At 39.1% G+C, this 19,141-nt stretch overlaps 1 protein-coding gene across 4 annotated transcripts; it reads right to left on the bottom strand.

The window, feature by feature from the left end:
- Positions 1-1,173: 1,173 nt before the first annotated feature.
- On the bottom strand, positions 1,174-18,886 carry LOC103934403. Of its 4 annotated transcripts, XR_007252362.1 has the most exons (17): positions 18,542-18,886; positions 12,974-17,948; positions 12,696-12,884; positions 12,284-12,398; positions 10,948-12,004; positions 9,956-10,403; positions 9,531-9,584; positions 6,575-9,446; positions 6,364-6,477; positions 6,095-6,225; positions 4,565-4,657; positions 4,133-4,402; positions 3,408-4,026; positions 2,429-2,504; positions 2,238-2,350; positions 1,536-2,142; positions 1,174-1,445 (listed from the first exon to the last, which is right to left on the bottom strand). XR_007252362.1 is itself a non-coding variant. In XM_048568633.1 (15 exons), the coding sequence occupies exons 1-15, from the start codon at positions 18,775-18,777 to the stop codon at positions 2,251-2,253; spliced, it is 11,349 nt and encodes a 3,782-aa protein (XP_048424590.1). In that variant the 5' UTR covers positions 18,778-18,886; the 3' UTR covers positions 1,535-2,250. The 4 variants fall into 4 exon arrangements, 1 of the variants encoding a protein (XP_048424590.1); XR_007252361.1 differs by having other exon boundaries at positions 1,536-2,350; XR_007252363.1 differs by having other exon boundaries at positions 1,174-1,422; positions 1,536-2,350.
- Between the last annotated feature and the right edge of the window lie 255 nt (positions 18,887-19,141).

The raw sequence follows: 19,141 nt of genomic DNA, 5'->3' as shown, positions 1-19,141 counted from the left end.
TCATGACTTTTGTTTTTTTTAATTCTTTTTTCCTTAGTTGGAGTTGGAGCCCTTCAAACATAAAATAATAATAATAAAATAATATATATAACTAAAGGTCGTATAGTAATTTAAATTAACCTACCTTCTTACCCGTCCCATCTTTTCTCTTTTTTAACCCTTTTCATCAGCATAGCATGTTGAAAGTTACTAGATATGTTACAAATGAAAGTCTTCCATATGCATATACATCTATTTTTTAACGAAGAGGATATTTTCATTGATATTTTTAAGTACAATCCAATGCGAGCATCAAATCAAATTTTCTTTTGGCTCCCAATACATCTTCATCAAAGCTTTCGTATAATAATTTTGCAGTCACATTTGACCACTAAGAATACAGTTTTCTTGGTTTTTCATGTGACACCAGTGTCATGTGCACATGGCTGTGGGGTTAGTGTTGTGCGTGCTATAATCATACTGACATATGCGACATTTTAGTCGAAATCCTTAGTTGCACACTTGCTAAATATTGTTTTTTGTGGAACCATTAGCCAGCTAGTACTGTAGGGGGAATTGATAGAGACAAACATTGTAGGCCTTTGTATATTATATATTAAAAAAAGTGCAAATATTAAAAAAATAAAATTGATAGAGACAACCATTAGCCAGCTAGTACAGCTAGTACTGTAGGGGAAATTCAGGTGGTCTTTGTATATTATATATTATAAAAAGTGCAAATATTTATGTCTGTGGGCTTTAAATTTTGATTGGAAACAAGCACCCACAATGGTCGGTCAATTCCAAAACCACTGCAAGCAAGTATTACCATTGTTTTAAGTCGACGTTATGGGAATCAAAACGTCGGGCAAATTTTTTGAAAAATGATCCTCTTCGGATCCTCTGGGGATCCGGATAATTAATACACATCCGTTCATCATACATTATGCAATTAAAAATAATTTAAAATTTAAAATTGAATATAAATAATATCTAACGAAAACTAACCCACAATATACGATGAACGGATGTAATTGTTTGATTACTTTTCAAAACACTATAAAACCAATATTTCATAGATATGTCATCGTTACTTGATTTTGACGATTTCAAAAGATGAGATAATCCTCATTTTAGCCAATTTTCCAAATGTCTCTGTATATGTCGTATCATGTGCCGAAAAACTCAAGTAAATAGGAAGAAAATACTGCTGCGTCATTTAGTTTCAAATCTCCTTACCAGCAAATAGAACGATACACACAAATTTGAAAGGTAATACGCAAAAGAAAAGTCAGTTTCACTGCGGGCCAAAACTCCAAATAAAAAATAAAATCCGGCCGACAACGGAGCCCATCTAACTGTAACTGAATTAAACGTTCCATGTCAGTCTTGTTCATTTGGTATTCCAGCAGAGGTAGGATCCTGCACCTCCTGAAACACAACCTGCGGAAAAGTAAACTGATTGCCTACCCAATGAGATAGACAACAAGTGAGAAAGAACTGGTCGACCTGTCTGAGCATAAATTACAGCAAAAGGAAAGATTTATGTTACTCACATTGGTATGAAAATTGGTGATACAGAACCAATGTTGGATTTGTGCGTAGATACTGAGAATTGAACAGAGATGCACGCACGAACATGATGCACCATGACAGCAAGCTGCCAAGAACTCAATATCCTCTTGATACTACTTTAAATTGAATTATCCTTGCACCGTCAATGGTGAACTGTGGATGTGGAATGACCTTTCTCAAACCTCCCGCAGTATTCTAGTTGCATAATACCGTGTGAGGTTGTCCGTCCCAGACTCCAATCTTCATGATGGCATTAAAGCAGTAGAGGCGGCTAAGCATGCCCTTGTACTTTTTGGAAACCAAATTCAGCTTCACAACAGAAGAGTGGTTCGCACGCAGCAGTAATTTTAACAAGGCTCCACATGTCCTCCGCCCAATAAACTGCTGACTGTCATAGGGTGTGCAGAGGCCTGAGCAGGTGTTTCAATATTGCCAATTAATGAGGCCATTAGACACTTGTGGCCAATTGCTCACAAAAACAATCCTCGTGGTGAATTTAATGATCAGGAACCTCAAAATTTGAAGCCAAAAGACAGTCGGATTGCTGAAGCTTGCCCAGGAGGTAAAAAGTTCCATCCTGAAGTGTGCCTGATTATTCATGGCAAAAGTGAATGAGTTCACCAAACATTCCTGACCCTGTCATTTGCTCTGTAAACATAAGACTTGATGTAGTTTAAACAGACCATCTTCACAAGTTCAAATCCATGGTGTCCAACCTTCATACATGTTGCAAAGACTGTCAACACTCGTGGCTTGCTTAAGTAGATAGTCAACTTGCTCCCCGATACTAATCTCTCTGAGAATACACAAAAGATTCAATGTCAATATTAATTATGACCAAAAACCCATACAGATCCCCAGAAGCAGCAGTTACCTATTGTCAGCAATGTCTCGACCAACTAGTTTCATCTCAACTCGTCTTAAGACCGACATTGCATAAGGGTTTTTACCTATAAAAATAACCAAAAGTAACAAAGGTAAGTGCAACAATGACAATTATTAATTTCAAGTATTAAGAACCTGAAAATCACCAGAACAAAGGTAGTATGTATCAGACAGTGAATGGAAAATGAATTACAATAGTTTCAACTAAAAGGCAAGAACAATTGAAGATGCATCATCATATTATAAAATTACACAAATTCTTTTGGACCACATGCAAAGATTCTACCACAAAATAAAGTTGCACAACAATTTCTCAACCTAAATCTTTACTGATCTCAAGAGTTCTAATCAATTCATAGCATGTTCTCTCATGCCGCTTCTTTTCTTATTTGTTATGTTTCATTTATGTTATTTGAAAAGTCAAAATAGGGCTAGAGTTATTAAATAATCCTAGTAGGACCAGAATTTATTATGAGTACTTAGAATGTATCATCCGTTTATCCTACATATCAAATTAAAGAATCCCCTTAGTTTATTTTCCCTACAACACAAATATCTTCATTCCAACTTCAATTCTAATCGCTTACTCTCTCCATATTTTTGTCTTTTCCCATTGAGTATACATTTTCAGCTGTGTTCTGCTGGACAAAAGCTTAACAGCTCTGCCCAATCCCATTTTTCTTCTCCTTTCGGCTCGACTTGTTCAGAGACATTTTTAGTGTTTAATAAGCTTATTAGTTTCAGCAATTGTGTTTACAGAATAATTTCCTATATAATACATATATATATATATGTGTATGTATATATATATATTATATCCAATTACTTCTTTGTTCATACAGAAGAAATAAAAGAAATAACAAGTAGATAAAAAAAGGCAAGAAATGAAACAGTAGATATCCATGCAGAGGAGAGTGAGAAAAAATAAAGACAGGTAGAAAATTTTATAGGATAGGCTCGATACTTACCCCTGCCGACTCGGGTAGAACGACTTTCATCTTTAATTTTGGCCTTGTTTAGTGAGGATATTTCATCTTTACTCCCAAACATCTCCTGTGTGTTCTCATTCAAAGGACGCGAAATATCAGGACAGACTGCTGCAGATTCATCACCTGGTGTTGACTTTGGGACACTAGGTATCGACTTAAAAAAGCCAATATGAGTGTTATCAACCTCTGCGTACTTTGATTCCAACTGTACAGAACCTGAGATTTCTGGGCTATCATTTATAGAGTCGGGAGCAGTGTTTTGATAATCTGTACCCTCTCTGCTACTAGGACCATGCAAAAGCTGCTGTACTATATCTTCTGGATCATTGAAGCTGCCTGGTAAACTCTCCTCAGCTAAGGTAATGCCAGACTCGGTACTACTACTGCAGATACTATCTGGCGGAGATAACCATCCTTTAGATTCCAAAGGAAGTCCAGTAATGCTGAGAAAATCATTGTTGCTTTCACTGTTTGACATAGAGAGGTTCTCTCTCTCTTCCTTTTCATCAAATCCAGTAGCATCAGAAGTAAGATCAGGCCTCGATACATCAATTAGTGGTGATTCCACTTCCTGGCTTTCTCCTAGTCCTTCAAGAGCCTATCAAAGATGAGAGAGAAAGGGTTTACATTTAGTCAACATACTGTTGTAAAAAAATAATAATAAAATAAAATAAAGATGATTTATGTCAATACTGTTGACATACTTTATGAAGATTTCCAGCATGAAGACTTGCAGTTCGGGCAAGCCTGGTCAACATAGAATAGAGCCCCTTGACGGATGATGTGAGGGAGGGCACCAAGGGCTCTAAGGCCTGACGAGCCTCCCTAATTCTTAAAGAATACGACTGGTATATGGCTTGTCCATGAATGGGAGATATTTCCATCTTGGTCTCTCTTTCCCTAGCCATAGCATCAGTCATAGCAGCAACATCCTTGGACAAAACTGTTTCCAGTGGAAGAAGAATTGCATTTGCCTGTCCAAGATGTCGCAAACAGCATGTATGGTTATGTACATACTCAGTAAATAATCAAATCTAGTTGTATTTGCATAAATAAATAAAACTCGCAGAATAAGTAAAACTGCAATTAATAAATGTAAAAAGGATATAAAACTTTAATTGTGAGATGAGGAAAACCTTTGAAAGTTCCTCCACAAAAGAACGATGTACTGCAGCAGCCTCCCTTCCCAGACTGTGAACATCATGTAGGTCTTCAGTTATTGCAAGCACCTATCCAAAGGAGAAGCATTAACCATATAACGAAGCCATCCCCAGTCAAACAAAAAGTTGAAAATGACAAGAGTAATTGAGTCCCAGTTGATAGAATCCTTTTGACATTGCAAAAGTAAAGGAAAGGAAAGGCAAATTCAGTTGATAGAAGGCCTGATAACAGGAAGATGCAATGGTATTTCAATAATCTATCATAAAGATCATAGGCAATCTATCCATCAACTTTATTTCATATGCATAATTAGATTGCTGAAAGAAACAGCATTCATACAGAACCAATGTCATAATACATCGGTATGTTACTATCTACACGTTACTAACTGTTTTTGGTTAAATAGTTTGTGTCAGAAAAGTAAGTGCAAATGGAGCAAAAATAAGCAAAATGGATAACCATTATTTCCCTGCACATAATCCCACTTTCTAGAATAGGTAAGATAAATCAGAGCAATAAAATTTACAAAAAGTAAAGAGGAAATGATCATTATAAGTCCTGCTCACTATAAAATCATAAACTGTGCGGATGACTAACAATTAGAACAATGCCAAAATGTAAGGCATTGCCAACTTATTAGAATAGCCAAACTAAATGAGGGAAGCAGGTCCTCTAAACAATTTGGGTACCTCAAATAAAAATAAGAAACCAAATGATTTGGGTACCACAAAGGGAAGCAGGTCCTATGAATAATAGAATGGTTTTGAGGAATCTGTAGGTGGCAGCAGAGGGAGTTATGGAGAAAATTCGTTTGTGGTCTTCATTATGAGGCTCGGTGACGTCAGATTTTAAATATTTGTGATTTTCATGTAGTTGCCTTCATTGGAAAGCTTCTATCAGTCAGCTTCTTGAGTTTTCTTACTTGTTTTCATTATAGGGGTTCATTTTTGCTTTGCTAGTTTTCTGTGGACTTCCTGTCCACTCGTGTATTTTTATTGTCTTAATGAAACTAATTATTACAATTGAAACTAACTATTAGAATTGAATTTTTTTAATGATTGTAAGGACTATTAGTGTATATTGTTATTGAACATTGGTGACCCACATTTTTGGTAATTTGTATTTAACACATTCAAAATCCAATGTGTGGTACAGTTGTTGGTTGTTACACATGAAGGGAGTATTAGTGGATATTGTTTAGTAGATCTTCATATCCGGTGCTGGCCTGCTAATAGAAATAGCAGTAAATTAGCAAAACTAAACAGTGACTACCCACCAATGTAGCGTATATAGAGTCTCTGCTTAGTAGGTATACACTTATTTATATTGATCCAATACACTAATGTACCCAATCAAACAGCCACTCACATTACCATATCTCAAACATGAAATATAAATTCCAGCGTAACGTGCATCACAGTATATAAACAACATACCAACCACCGTAAAATTAGTAATACTGATCCAATGGCAATATCAATTAGCATCAAAATTTTAACTCATACCTCTTCAAGCATGGAACCACATTCAGAAGTCAAAGTAGAATGACGATTTGAAACACGGGCATATGCCCCAAGTGCAACACTTGCTTCGCATGCACAGTCACTCATTGCAAGAACAGTGCTTTGTAAATCACCTGTAAATGACAAAAACCAGCAGGTCTCACATGATTTACGGATATATAGTATGTATAGCACAGATGTGTGTGTGTGGGCTCCTAGCATATAACAGTTAAGGATGTATCCATTGGTATATGTGGAAAAGAAGGTATGACCTGAAGCGGACTTTGCTTTGAGAGTGGCAATACTAAGTTCATTGGTTGCAGAAGACAATCCACTGGAAGCAGTTTCCACGGTGCTTTGTGCAAGCTTCCATTCTTGTTCAGTGCCTAATACAGGAAACACCAAAGCACACATTAAGGACTCGTATGGATGAGAAGTTGGTATCAGAAACAAGTTGATTATCAAACAACATTACACACTCACGAGCAAAAGAATTGTAAGTAATATCCAATCTTTTTAGTGCATTCAAGTAAGCTTGCTGCCATGTTCTGCCATCAGTGCCAGTCCTGAATGGGTACATCTCTTCGGGAGATCGGAAAATACCATCTCTTGATGCTTCAAACTCCAATATAGACATGCAAATTCTAATAATATCTGATGCCTTTTCCCTAGCTTGCCATAGTAGTTGCCTTCGCCTGATCAGATGGTCATGAAATTCGGAAGGAATTCCAGAATTCTTACTTGAACTATTTCCAGCTGCACTGGAGTTTGGGCCACCACAAGCCCACCCCATTGCTCTCTCAAGCTGCCCTTCAGCTGCCAGAGAAGTTCGTTCACAAGCTTGCAGTGACTCCATAGACCTGGCTATCTTTGACACAGCAGATTGCAAACTTTCCCGCATGTTAGGTCTGCTGAGTGTTAAGACAATAGGATATAAACTATCATCCCCAGCAAGAAATTTCTGAAACATGTCCCTGCTACTGTGTGAAGGGGTCAAAGTAACATCATGCATCCATTCGATCTGAACAATCTCCAGGCCAGTCTTCCAAAGAGCCTCTCTCAGCTCATTCACCTGCCTTTTCATTAGAGATGCAGCGGAACTTGCTGCTCTGGCTGTTTCATGTGCATTGCAGAATTCCTCAAGCATAAGGTGAACCCTTTTTAAAGCCCCGACATCTCTTTTTACTTCATCAAGAGCAGCTTCCTTCATAAACTCTGTCAATTGCTTCCGATGCTCAATTTCTTTATCAATGCTAGCCAATAAATTAGGGACAACTCGATCTTTCAGGTATCGACCAAGATGTTCTTGAAGTTGTATTTCAAGCTTTCTCTTAACAACATTGAAGAGCTGGTCAAACCCTAAAGTTTGATCAACAGATGAAGCTACATCATTTAGGCATGAGTCCAGAAAAGAATCAATAACACCAATTTTCCAAACAAAGAAAGAATGTTGACTCAATAAGCTGCCAAACTTCCAAACATATTCAGACATTGGGTACCCGGCACTCATCAAATCTGCTAAATTAGGAATCTCAGTTGAGTAAGAAGTATAAGAACCTCCAAATGAAGACAGCACTTTATCAATCAATTCCAAATCAGAAAAGGGCTTAACAAGCATGTCCAGTAGCACCTTGCTTTTCGAGACATTCAGCTCTCTTTCCTCTTTGACACTAACTAGAGACTGAAAATGGTGTGCAGAAGCAGCGAGGGCATTCTTTATATTAGATTCTCTCTTTACAAGAGAGGAAGTTCGCAAGTCCCTTTGGTTCCAAGTTTGATGGAGTTGGTCCAGCTGTGCCCTACAAGCTTCTTCTTGGGAAGCAAGCTCCTCTGCCTCTTCCCATGAGAGATGATCCCTACCTTTCATAGCAGCTTCTTCAAGAGCCAACTGCTGCTCTGTAATGAGACCAACTTTAATGAAGTAATTCTGTTCTAGTTCAACTAAAGATGCCCTCTCCATCTCTACTTGTATGAGTTGCTCAAGTACAGTATCAATAGAACCGCGAATTTGTGAGATTAGTCCAAACGCATCCATGACTTCTGAATTCAGAGAAACTGCAGATCTTATTACATCCGGAAGAACAGCTTCAGTCATTTGCCCAATCAAGCTCTTAAAGGAATGTAAAATGGTTTTAAAAATGGAAGCCCAATTTCCATCAGAATAATATCCTGGACGGCCTTTATCTGTGTCATCACTAGGTAAATCTCTACCAACCAGTTGCTGCAGTTCATTAACAAACCCTGCTAGAAGTATACACTTCTCTACTTGCTCCTCAATTCCACAGAAAATAGTTTCAAATTCCATCTGTAACTGGTTATTCGCATTTCTACGTTTATTTGAATCATTAATTTTGTCGAGCACCTTATGTTTGACCTCATTGTACATATAACTGGATGCTGTGTTCAGAACAAATAAAACTTTCTCCCTTTTTTCATTCAGATCCCCACGCAATCTAGAATCCTTTGCCCCATTTCCATCATTCTTAGATTGCCCAAATTGAATGGAAACAATGGCATCTTCTTTCTTTGCAAGACCAGCTGATTGCATGAATTTCATGAAAGCAGACAGAAGCCGATCCTTAGCGTTTGATTCGGTCTCTGAACCAATAGAGTTCGCTAGCTCCGCATACTCCTCTTCAAGCTTCTCCATCTCTAGGGCATACTTCTTTACTTTACGACACAGATCATCATGACTGAGTGTGATAGAATCAAAATTCTCCCCATGTTGTTTGGCAATAAGTTCAGCACCCTGTCTTCTAGCAAGAGATAGGGTATCAGAGGAAAGAGCACTGGCAGATAGTTGCAGAACCTGTGCCCAGCCATGAATTGCACTCGTTGTAATGTAATTTAATGGTAAAATTCTTTGCAAAGCCAACGAATATACTTGAAGTGCATTTATCGCAGAAGAGAGACCATCATCTAGTTCAGATACTAGTTGAGAGACTTCCCGATCTATATCATAGCATTGTGCTTGTGTTGGCTCAGGAACAATAGTCAGCGGAACCCCAGCCACCAGAACAGCAGATGTAAGAGACAATGTTTCTTGCATACCACTCAGCTCAACAAAAGCATTTATTTCTTGAAGTAAATTGCCTCGTAAAGCATCAAGGATGCTCCCATGTTGTTCCATCCAGGTTGCTGCCTCTTGAGATTTCTCAGCAACCAGGGCCTTTGCCTGAGCAAATTCTCGAGCCTGAATTTCAAACAATACACGAATTTTCTCTGAATTACTAGTAGCTTCAGCAACCATTGATCTCGCAGACGTTTCATGCAGAATTAGGCTAGACCTCTCTTGATCAGCTCGATAAAAGAGTGCAGATGAAAGTTCATATTGGTTTAGAACATCAGCAAACCTCTGGTCAACATTTCCCAAACGTCATTAACAAATGTCGGCAGAACAAAAATAAGAAACAAAATAAAGTGAAAAGCATGTACCCACCTCAAGAGCAGATTCAACAGCTGGTAGAGTAGCCAATAAAAGATCGTGATGTTCCTGCTCTCAGTTAAATGGTATCAAGGTGTCATTCAAATAATCAAACTTCCACTGCATATAAATACTTAAAACATATATTTATGGACAGTTGGACACACATAACCAAAGATAAAGGTACAAACAAATTAGAGAAAGCCTGAAAACATTACTTTAATTGTCAGATACATAGGTATAGGGACAATAACTGCAACTTCAGGATATTTGCAGACACATGATAAAAATTGTGAGAATCACACAGAATGTGCCAGGTATAAATTCAAGGTATATCGAGATGCTTTCTAGTCATCCAGACATAAATTAACTAATTTAAGGGAGTGCCAAAGAATCACTGCAGTGCAAATGCACAGAAGCTTAGGTTTCAGAATGATTACCTGTAAGGGAACACGAATTTCCTGTACACGAGATGCAAATAAACTGAGACTGACAGCCAATTCCATGCCCTTCCTTTCTTCACCACCAATTGCAGCAGCATCATGAAAATCTCCCCGTGTCCATTCCACAAGCGGGTCCCAAACAAACACTTCCAGTAACATCAAGAGTATGTCTTTGTTCTTCCTCAAAACACCAATAACTGCTTCACAGTTTGACCTAAAGGTACCTTCTATCCCCGTCATCCCTAATGCTGCTTCAATGGTCTGTGTAAGGCGGAAGGGAACAATTTCTGGAATTTTCAGTCTTTGCCCTTTATCAAAACAGACATTGTAATCAATATGGACTACATCACCACTACAAAAATCCATTAGAATATTATCCAAGTGTCTATCCCCAAGGCCAAGAATGTGGCCCACCATGCTCATGGCAGCAACACTTCCGGAAAACCTACAAAATGAAGTACACATTAAAAGCTAAATCTACAATATACATTATATTTTATTTATGAAACAAGTGTGTCTGATCGCCCAAAAAAACTAATAGTCGAATACCACCATATATTAGAATGAAAAAAAGCTATACTATACTGAAAAAAAGGAAGATAAACTGATCATTAAGCCCAGTACATCACTAATTTGTACTCCAACGTTTATATATAGATATATAGATATATATGTGTGTGTGTGTGTGTGTGTGTGTGTGTGTGTGTGTGTATTACCCTGTTCTCGTAACTCCATGAGCCGTATACCTGCTAACAGTATATGCGATTTAAGAGAAGTGGATACCATGTGAGACATCGCCTTTGAATGATAATATATATGCTAAACTAAGAATGCTCTAATGTATGATGACTAGTTTGAAGAACAGGAAGCTCCACCAACAATACAATTAATAGAACCGAAGCAGGTTGTTAAGCTTAGTAAATTATATAAATTAATGCAACGAAGATTATTAGTACAGGAACGAAGAGCTTTTCCAGGGTCTTAATTACCTCTTCTGTTTCGAACTGAAGGCTTTGAATCCTTCACTAGCACACCAAAGTTCTTGATGAAGAAGCTGTCTAGGAATCTCCTTCATAAGTTCCAAAAGAACTTTACGCTTCACCTCATGAGGCCAGTCTCTTCGGGAAATTACTCTCCTTATACCTTTCTCTTTGAGTGCTGGTATGATTTTACCATAGAACATATCACTGGGTCGGGGAACAGCTGGAGGAACAGGACTTTTCGAACTGCCACCACCCACTGCTGAGAGCTGAGCTAGTTGGATGCGGCTTTGCCAAGACTTAAAGATGCTGTATATACTAATTACATTGTCTACCCACTGGATGAGACCAGCACGGCCACTAATTGGAGTCACAGAATAATAGCGAATACCAAGAAAGTGGCTGTGAGTTGCAAGAGATGTATGCAGGAAACCATTTATAGCTTGCAAGAGCTGCATTATTCTAGCGTCAAGGCGGAGATCTTCCCTGCCTTTCAAGAGATACATGTACTTTTGACCATCAGAACCAACAATAACAAGTTTCTTAGGTTTAGTCTTGGTTGATATGATAGCCACTTCCTCAGAGAAAGATGCAATGGTGACAATTCCTTGGAGATTAGCACTGAGAGCTCTGTCAGATTCAGAGACCGTATCTTGCTTCTCAAGACCAGGCATTGGAACATCAGACGATGACAGTAGAGCCAATTGTGGTGCAACTTCACTTAAAGGAATTGATAACTTCCTCTGATAAGATGCTAAGGATGAAGCAATGTTATCAAATGGACGCCATGCATCTCCAAGTGCTGCAGCGGATGCTGGAGGAGTCTTGAAAGCTGTGATCGCTGATTTCAACCGATCTTTATACTCCTCGTGGAACCATACTTCATGAGGAGTTTCAGGTTTCCGAGATGTAGAAGCCAGACGACGTTCCAAGGACACAACAATAGGAGCCATCATGGCTGAATATTTAGCAGCGTTTATCTTGTTTTTCTCACTCTGGCTAAGAGTAACATTTTCTGCAATTCGTGCAGCTTCCTCTTTTAACACGTTTATGCGCCTCATCACATCTGAAAGAAAAATCAATAAAAACAAATGGGTCAGATTGAAAAACAGTACACCAATGCTTATGTCTGGTGCATGCATATTCAGGTCCCAGCATGCAGCACCTCATTTGTGAGTAATGCCTGCACATTAGTCACTAGAATATAATTTCATATCCAAGTTGCATAAAACTGACAAGAGAAGATTTACTTCCCAAATCATTTTTGGCATCTAAAACCCAAAAGATGTTCAAATAAATGGCATCAAAAGCAGCAAAAGCCTCATTTAAGCGAGGTCAATCATACCTGTGTGAAGATCTTGAAGGGTGCTGAGCCATAGCTCCTCCCAAAGAACAGTAACGTTTCCCAGCTCACTTATCACGAGCTGAACATCCTGAATCAATCTTGGGTATAGTTCACTCTGCATGTAACATGAGTATGCGTAAAGTGTATTATGTTCCATGTAAAACAAGGTAAGTAAAAATAAACAGAATCTTGAATGAACAAAATTTGGGATAGGTAACACCATTTGCGTGATATAACCAATGCAATTTCTTTATAAAAAATAATACGTCATTTTAAATATAAAGAAGCATTAGCATAAACTAATTACTAATTTGTTATTATTAAAAACTGCGAAGTTATCATGGAAGTGTTCCCTTCATTGTTATTCCCGAAGTTTGAGTCTAATGCACATTAATGAAAGAAATTTCCTTACCAGACAACCAAGTATGTGCAGAAGCTCCTCTGAAGGCTTCTCCTCATAAGCATCCACATCGACTAGTGTTGGGTAGACAATGGACCAAGGAGATTGCTTGGCCAGCATCATCAGTAAGCCTTCCAACTGCTTCCGAACCACTTGCTCGGGATGAGAACTTAACCGCGCAAACAATTGGGGTGTTACTTCCTAGAAATGAGATCATAATGAGAGTGCAATCAAATCTTCCTGCACCGAAAATTAGTATGAACGAAATAAACCAAGGAAGAGCCGCTTACCTGCCATGGGGACAAAGGAACAGTTGAAAGAGCAGGTTCAAGTACATCTCTCAACTCAGCTCCATATTTGAGAAGAATATGTAGGACATACAATGTAGCCCTCAAAGTATAGCTGCCGGTTTTTTGCCTCAGAGACTCAGAATCAGATTCAGACAAGCCACTATTGCAAATTTTTGCAGATGAATTCGAAAGATACTTTATAAAGCCATGAGCTGCATGCCCAAAGAGTGACACTCTTCTCCTCCTTAAAGACCACCAAACAACAACTAACTCATCAACTACAGAAATTAAAGCAGTTTCATTTAGGCCAAAGTTTCCACGAAGAAAGATCTTCAACTGAGAAGCTAGAGTAGCAGAAAGGCAATCATCACTAGAAATTTCTGCACCAGGTGCCCCAGAAACAGCTTCAATAATATTCACTACTTGCTGCACCAAAGCCATCACAGGGTTGTCGTTTCTCAGTTCAGAAGAATCAAGAGAAGAGTTCCACTCTCCATCTTCAGCTCTAAAACTGTCATCCTTATTCTGGAAGAGCTGTAAAAGCAAAGATTCTACTTTTACGATCTCATTTTCAGTTAGCTTGAATCTCTCAGGGAGAACTTCATGAGCAAGGATGGGAGAAAATGAGCATGAGTGAAGGGTATTTTCATCTGGCGTTAAGAGAGAGTCTCTGGCCTGACCAAAACACCATGACGCATAAGAAATCCAGGATTTGCCCATGGTGGGGCATAGTTGAGTAGACAGTTTTGTAGCTGTGCCCACAATCTCCTCAATAATAGGACCCAAACGTGTTTTAGAGATTAGAATCTCATTGCCAAGTGAGGCACTACCTCTGCCAGGAGAAGAGGAATCAGTCATATCTAAGTCTGACCGCATATTAAGAACAATGTCATCTACCCTTGAATCTGAATAGTTCTGTTTAAGCCAATTTGAGAGTTTCAAGCAAGCCTTAGCCTTCAGAATACCATTGTCAGCATCAGAACCTATAGATGGCGATGGCGAAGAAATCATGCAAGGACGCACAAAAGACCACAGGTTCGTTAAAGAATCTTCAAACTTGTTTTCAGCATGCATTAGCAGGATACCCTCATACCGCAAATATGAGATGAGAAAGTCATGGTTGCTTTCCCCGGAGCAACGCAATATGTGATCTTTGAGAAAGTTGTTTAGACGGTTTGCCAACAGTAGGTTTTTTTGTTTGCGGGCCAAGCTCAACAAATTCATAGAGAGCTTTAAGGTAGCTAGAGAAATTGGGGAAATGGTTTGATAAACTCGAAGAACTTTTAACCAAGGGTTACAGTCCAGATGGACCCTGCCTATTTGTGGCTGCATAAGTTGGACATATGAACTTAATATTGACTGAAGTTGCCTGGGTTTGTCTTGGTTGCCTTTAATCTTGAAAAATTCCTCAAATGCAAATATGCAGTGCAACTGGATAGCATGTGGTGCTGCCTCTTCTAACCCGTCAAGCGGCAAAATAGACAACATTTCCTCCAGCATTAACCTGGCCTTCTGTAATTCATGGGGGATATTATCTTCCTTTCCCTCATTCTGAAGAAGCATTGCCTGTAAAAGCATCTGCTCACTTCTTTGCAAGGCCAATTTTGGATCAAGTGTGAGCTCACTGCTACTTTTAGGTGTCAAACCAAGGCATGTCCATGCTGCCTGAAATTCACCCTCATCATACCGTGCCAAGGCATGAATTGCATTGATTTCATTCCCAGTTGTCGTCAGAGCACCACAATAACTCTTACCAGCATGCTTAGCACGAAGTGTTTGCAACTCTAATAACCAGGACTCTAAAGATTTCCAATCACAAACAGAAGTATAACACTCAATGATGCGTGCAATGACAAACTGTACACCATCCGAACCCAAGGAACTCAACAACTCCTCATTTTGTAGCAAGTGAATAAAGTGTGCAGCAGCCTTTTCATATTTACCTTCTGCCTGATATACAAGCCCAGTGATCCATGTAAAGGGTCCCAGCATCCCACTGTTACTGAGGGACTGGTTTTCCTCCACAAGAAAGGGAGAGAGTGTCATTGAAACCCATTTTTCAAGGCCAATTAAAGCCTCTGATTCGTGAGTCTTACACAAAGCCAACGCCATGTTCCGTAAAACCCTCAAGATGTCTGCAGAAAACCTGCCCCTGATATTCTGGAGGTTCTCAGTTACCTGTGCCCTAGACTTTTCATTCAAAGCAGAAGCCACAAGATTCCTGAGCTCCTGTAAACGCAGAGCACAATACTGAAACGTGGCATCATGGCATTGTAGAGCTAATCCAGCATTCATCATTGGCTCACATATACGAGAAAACCACTCTTCACAAACTTTCTTGTTGGCTCGAAAGAATAAGGAACTCGAGCGAGTAGCAGACGGCAGAACAGCAGACCCCTCATATGCATTGTATACATTTTTCTTCAGCGCCTCAACAAAATCAAATAGTAACCTCATTGGTAACAAATGAGCACCAGAAGACCCGATCATACTTAAGTTCCCATCATTTTGCTCACTGTCAAGCTGCAGCAGGTGTGCAACATCCAAAAGCATTCGCTCCAAGGCTGCAAAGGTCTGAGTAGGCCCACCAAGGTTAGTCCGAAGGCGCGTGGTAATACAATACCTAGCAGCTTCATGTACAGCCCACCAAACACCAGCCAGATTATTAACTGAGCAATGCTTTTCAAGAAAATCTTCATCCATTTTAAAGTCCAACCATACACCAGTGGCACCAGATTTTCCAGTTTCCTCAAGTTGACTTGAAACAAAATCTTTTGAAATTCGACAACTATGAATAAGTCGTTGAATCCAAGAAGAAAGAGGCACCTTCCACCTTTGGGATATGTAACTCAATATGGTAACAAGTTGTTGCGAGTGAAGTTGCTGGGGGAGCTGCTTCAAGGCAAATATTTGCTTCCAGTGCAAGTTAGAACTGTTGCCTAACCAAAGAACAACAGCCCTAGATGAAGTAGATGTCCCATAATCACGAATCCCACATGCATACAGTGTTGTAGGCACAACAATAGAAAGCAGCCTAACAAATGCATTTTTTATTTCACTATCTGGATCACCAAGTTTTCCTAAGACCACTTCAGCCATGCAAGAAAAGTAAAGAGGATGTACAATCCTTGCCTGCATTAATAACTCCAATACTAATGCAACATGTGACCTCACTTTTGGTTCCCTGTCAGATGCGGCATCCAAAATTGAGAAAAGCATATTCCCAATAATCTTAATATTGCCATACACTTCATAGAAATGAGCTTCTATGTTTGATTTCTCGTTATAAGCAATAACATTCTCACAGATTCTTTGAACCCAATCAAGCGCAACTGTTTTAACTGCAAGAGGAGAAGAAACATGGAGAGCTTTCACAAAGAACGCACTAGACTTCCTCAGATTCTCAACAACCACAACTGACTGTTCATTAGTCAAGTACTTACTATTAAGAAATTTATCAGCAGTAGCAACTGTAGATGATTTCCCACTGCTATGGTATGTAACAGCGCACTTGCTTAAGAACTTAACTGTTGTTAGCCTGTCCAATGTCTTAATAACATTGACTTGCAAATCCACATATGCCAGAATTGGTAAGTCAAAAGGATTAAATTTCTCCATAATAAAATTCAATAACTTTTCTGACCGCATAAGATATAGGCTTGCAATGTCTGGTTGACTATTCAAACTATTATCCCCGCCCAAGAAAACAGATGTCAACAAAACTTTCAAATCAAACTTAATCAATGAAAACAATTCAAGTTTTGAAAAGAATTTAGAACATGCAACAAACCCATCTCCATCGCCCATGGCTTTCTCTAGCATGCCCTTCAACAACTCTAGCTCCTCTATTAACGATGTAACTGCCTGTTCAACAACTTCATTATTCGCGTGTTGAAGCAAGAAAATATAAGTGGCAGCAGAACTGCCAGTTACAAGGTGATTAGGATGCAAACGCAGCTGTGATATTGGAGCATCAAATTGCAGTATTTTCTGCACAGATAACCGCAAAAGGCCAAACTTTTGCAAAGATAATAACTGGAGATTAGTTTTCAAAACTCCATGAACTTGAACAGATGTAATTCTTCCAGTTCCCATTGGTTGGCTAGTATTGTCCAATTCCAAACTTTGAAATAAAATATCAACTGCATAAGCATAAAAGGTGGAAAACCTTTCACAAAGTATTTCTGCCAAAAGAGTCAAACACTTCCATAAATTCCCAATCCATTCCAACCACCCAAACTTCCTTCCGACCATAGATAAACATCCCAATAACCTAGGAACAATTCTGTTAAGAGGTTCAGTGATTTGTTCAAGTAAATTCATTTCCAGCAACCCAGAAGCAGTGGACTGCAAAATTGTTGAAAAGCAAGAAAGCAATGCAAGCAACCTTCGGAATTGTTGTGGGGTTCCATGACTTACATCCTGAAGCAAAACATCCATGTCACCTAGAAACTTTGACAGCAGTCCAAGAGAAAACTGCAAATTACCCACCCAATGACTCTGAAACTGCACAAAACTATCCATTATAATTCGTCTATCCGATTCAGCAAGGTCTGGTACCAATGCCCAGCCAAGAAGTAGATCAACAATGTCAAGAAAATGAGGCTGGAAGCATCTAGAAAACTTTAAGGAAATCAAAGTCAAAACGCCAAGAAGCCGGTGTAACAAACTCAAGGAGGTTCTCTCATCCTCCAGAAGTACTTGGCATGCTTTGAGAATTGATAAAACATATCTCTCGATCCCACCAACATCCCCAACATTGAGAAACTCCCGTAGGCTATCCAATGATAGTTCCATGGTCCCATCTCCAGCGCCGCCATTACTAAGCAACGGCAAGGCCCAACCAATGAACTGGTCAACCAAGCTTCCGAGCATAACATGGTTTTGTCTTCCATTTGACGTTATAGGGATCGAACAAAACACAGCACAAAGAGCCCCGTATGCTACAGCCGCCCCTTGCCTCACTGCATACGATCTACAATGCAAAATCCAGAGAGATGACATAAACACATATGCTTTCAACCACAATAGATAATTTCCCACTTTTTTACCATTCAAAACCCTTTTGCCTAAAATAGTTTTTTTTCATGTTTTGAGTCGAAAATATTGCCACTTTAAGTGGTGATCCAATAAATCTTAATCAGGAATAGTAAGTTTTTTGGGTTTCGGCATTGTGAGTTAGAACATCTACTGTGATATATGCATCCCGAAACTGAATAACGCAAGCTTCATACTTCAAATCCCTTAATTATTTTACACTTTTTTCAGCAAACAAACACAACCAGCAACTTGTTTAAACTAAAACCATTCACAAGAGAAGTACCACGAAAATCAGTTTAGTAGATAATTAAAATTTAAACCAAAACAAAGCAGCAACATAAAATCGAAACTAAAATTCCAGAGGTTCTAATTCCTTAATTTTACAGCCAAACAAAACCAGTAGGACGTCGTCCATGCGCAAATTCCAATTTAATATATAATTAAACAAAAAAAAACTAGTAAGGAAACAAAAACCCAAGTTGTAATTTTAAAGAAAGAAAACGAAAGTGAAGTGGAAGAGGAATTTACTTATCGGAGAGGAGCTGAGAGAAGCCCTGTGCGAGGAAATTGGCGGAGTGAGTAACGAGGACGGAGTTGGGCTGGTAGAGAACGGCGCGGTGGAGCGAATTGATGGCGGCGAGTCGAGCGGAGTCGTCGTCGTCGGAGTTAGAGAATGGGGCAGATGCGGAGGCGGAATCGTCCTTGGGGATGGCGACGGAGAGAAGCGCCGCGAGTTGCTGCTGTTGGTGATGAAGTCCTTGCATCGTTATCTTGCTGCTGATGCCGCTTCTGCACTAGAAGCATCTCTCATTCGCTCACTCGACTGAGTCGGCTCAGGAACTCTGACTCGGGTTTTCTGGTTGGTTTATCCGCAGCTGCTGTTGCCCTGCGCTCTGTGTGTGTCTCTGGACTCAACGTGATTCGTCTTCTGCTTTTTTTGTTTTCGCAAGGCTTTCTTTTATTTTTGCTGGCGAGGATGATAAAAATTTTAAATCAAATTTACAAATTAAATCATTTGTTATCGATAGAAATAAATACGTTAATCAACATTTAAGTAATATTTCAATTATCAATAATCATGTCATCTGTTTTGCAAATTTAGTTTTTTAATCCCTACTTAAAAACCTA

This window comes from the organism of the source record quoted next, unplaced genomic scaffold, assembly GCF_019419815.1.
Source record: "Pyrus x bretschneideri cultivar Hongxiangsu unplaced genomic scaffold, Pyrus_bretschneideri_v1 Contig10, whole genome shotgun sequence".
Lineage (NCBI taxonomy): Eukaryota > Viridiplantae > Streptophyta > Magnoliopsida > Rosales > Rosaceae > Pyrus > Pyrus x bretschneideri.
Note: the sequence above shows the minus strand (reverse complement) of the source record. Positions and strands in the feature narration are given on the sequence as shown.

Bases quoted from the DNA above. Each gene is read 5' to 3' on its own strand.
- LOC103934403 (XM_048568633.1), bottom strand. From the start codon at position 18,777: ATGCAAGGACTTCATCACCAACAGCAGCAACTCGCGGCGCTTCTCTCC. The intron at 2,505-3,407 runs GTAAGTATCGAG...TTATTTTTATAG, and splicing joins TTCTACCCGAGTCGGCAGGG to GTAAAAACCCTTATGCAATG. The intron at 2,351-2,428 runs GTAACTGCTGCT...GTGTATTCTCAG, and splicing joins CGAGACATTGCTGACAATAG to AGAGATTAGTATCGGGGAGC.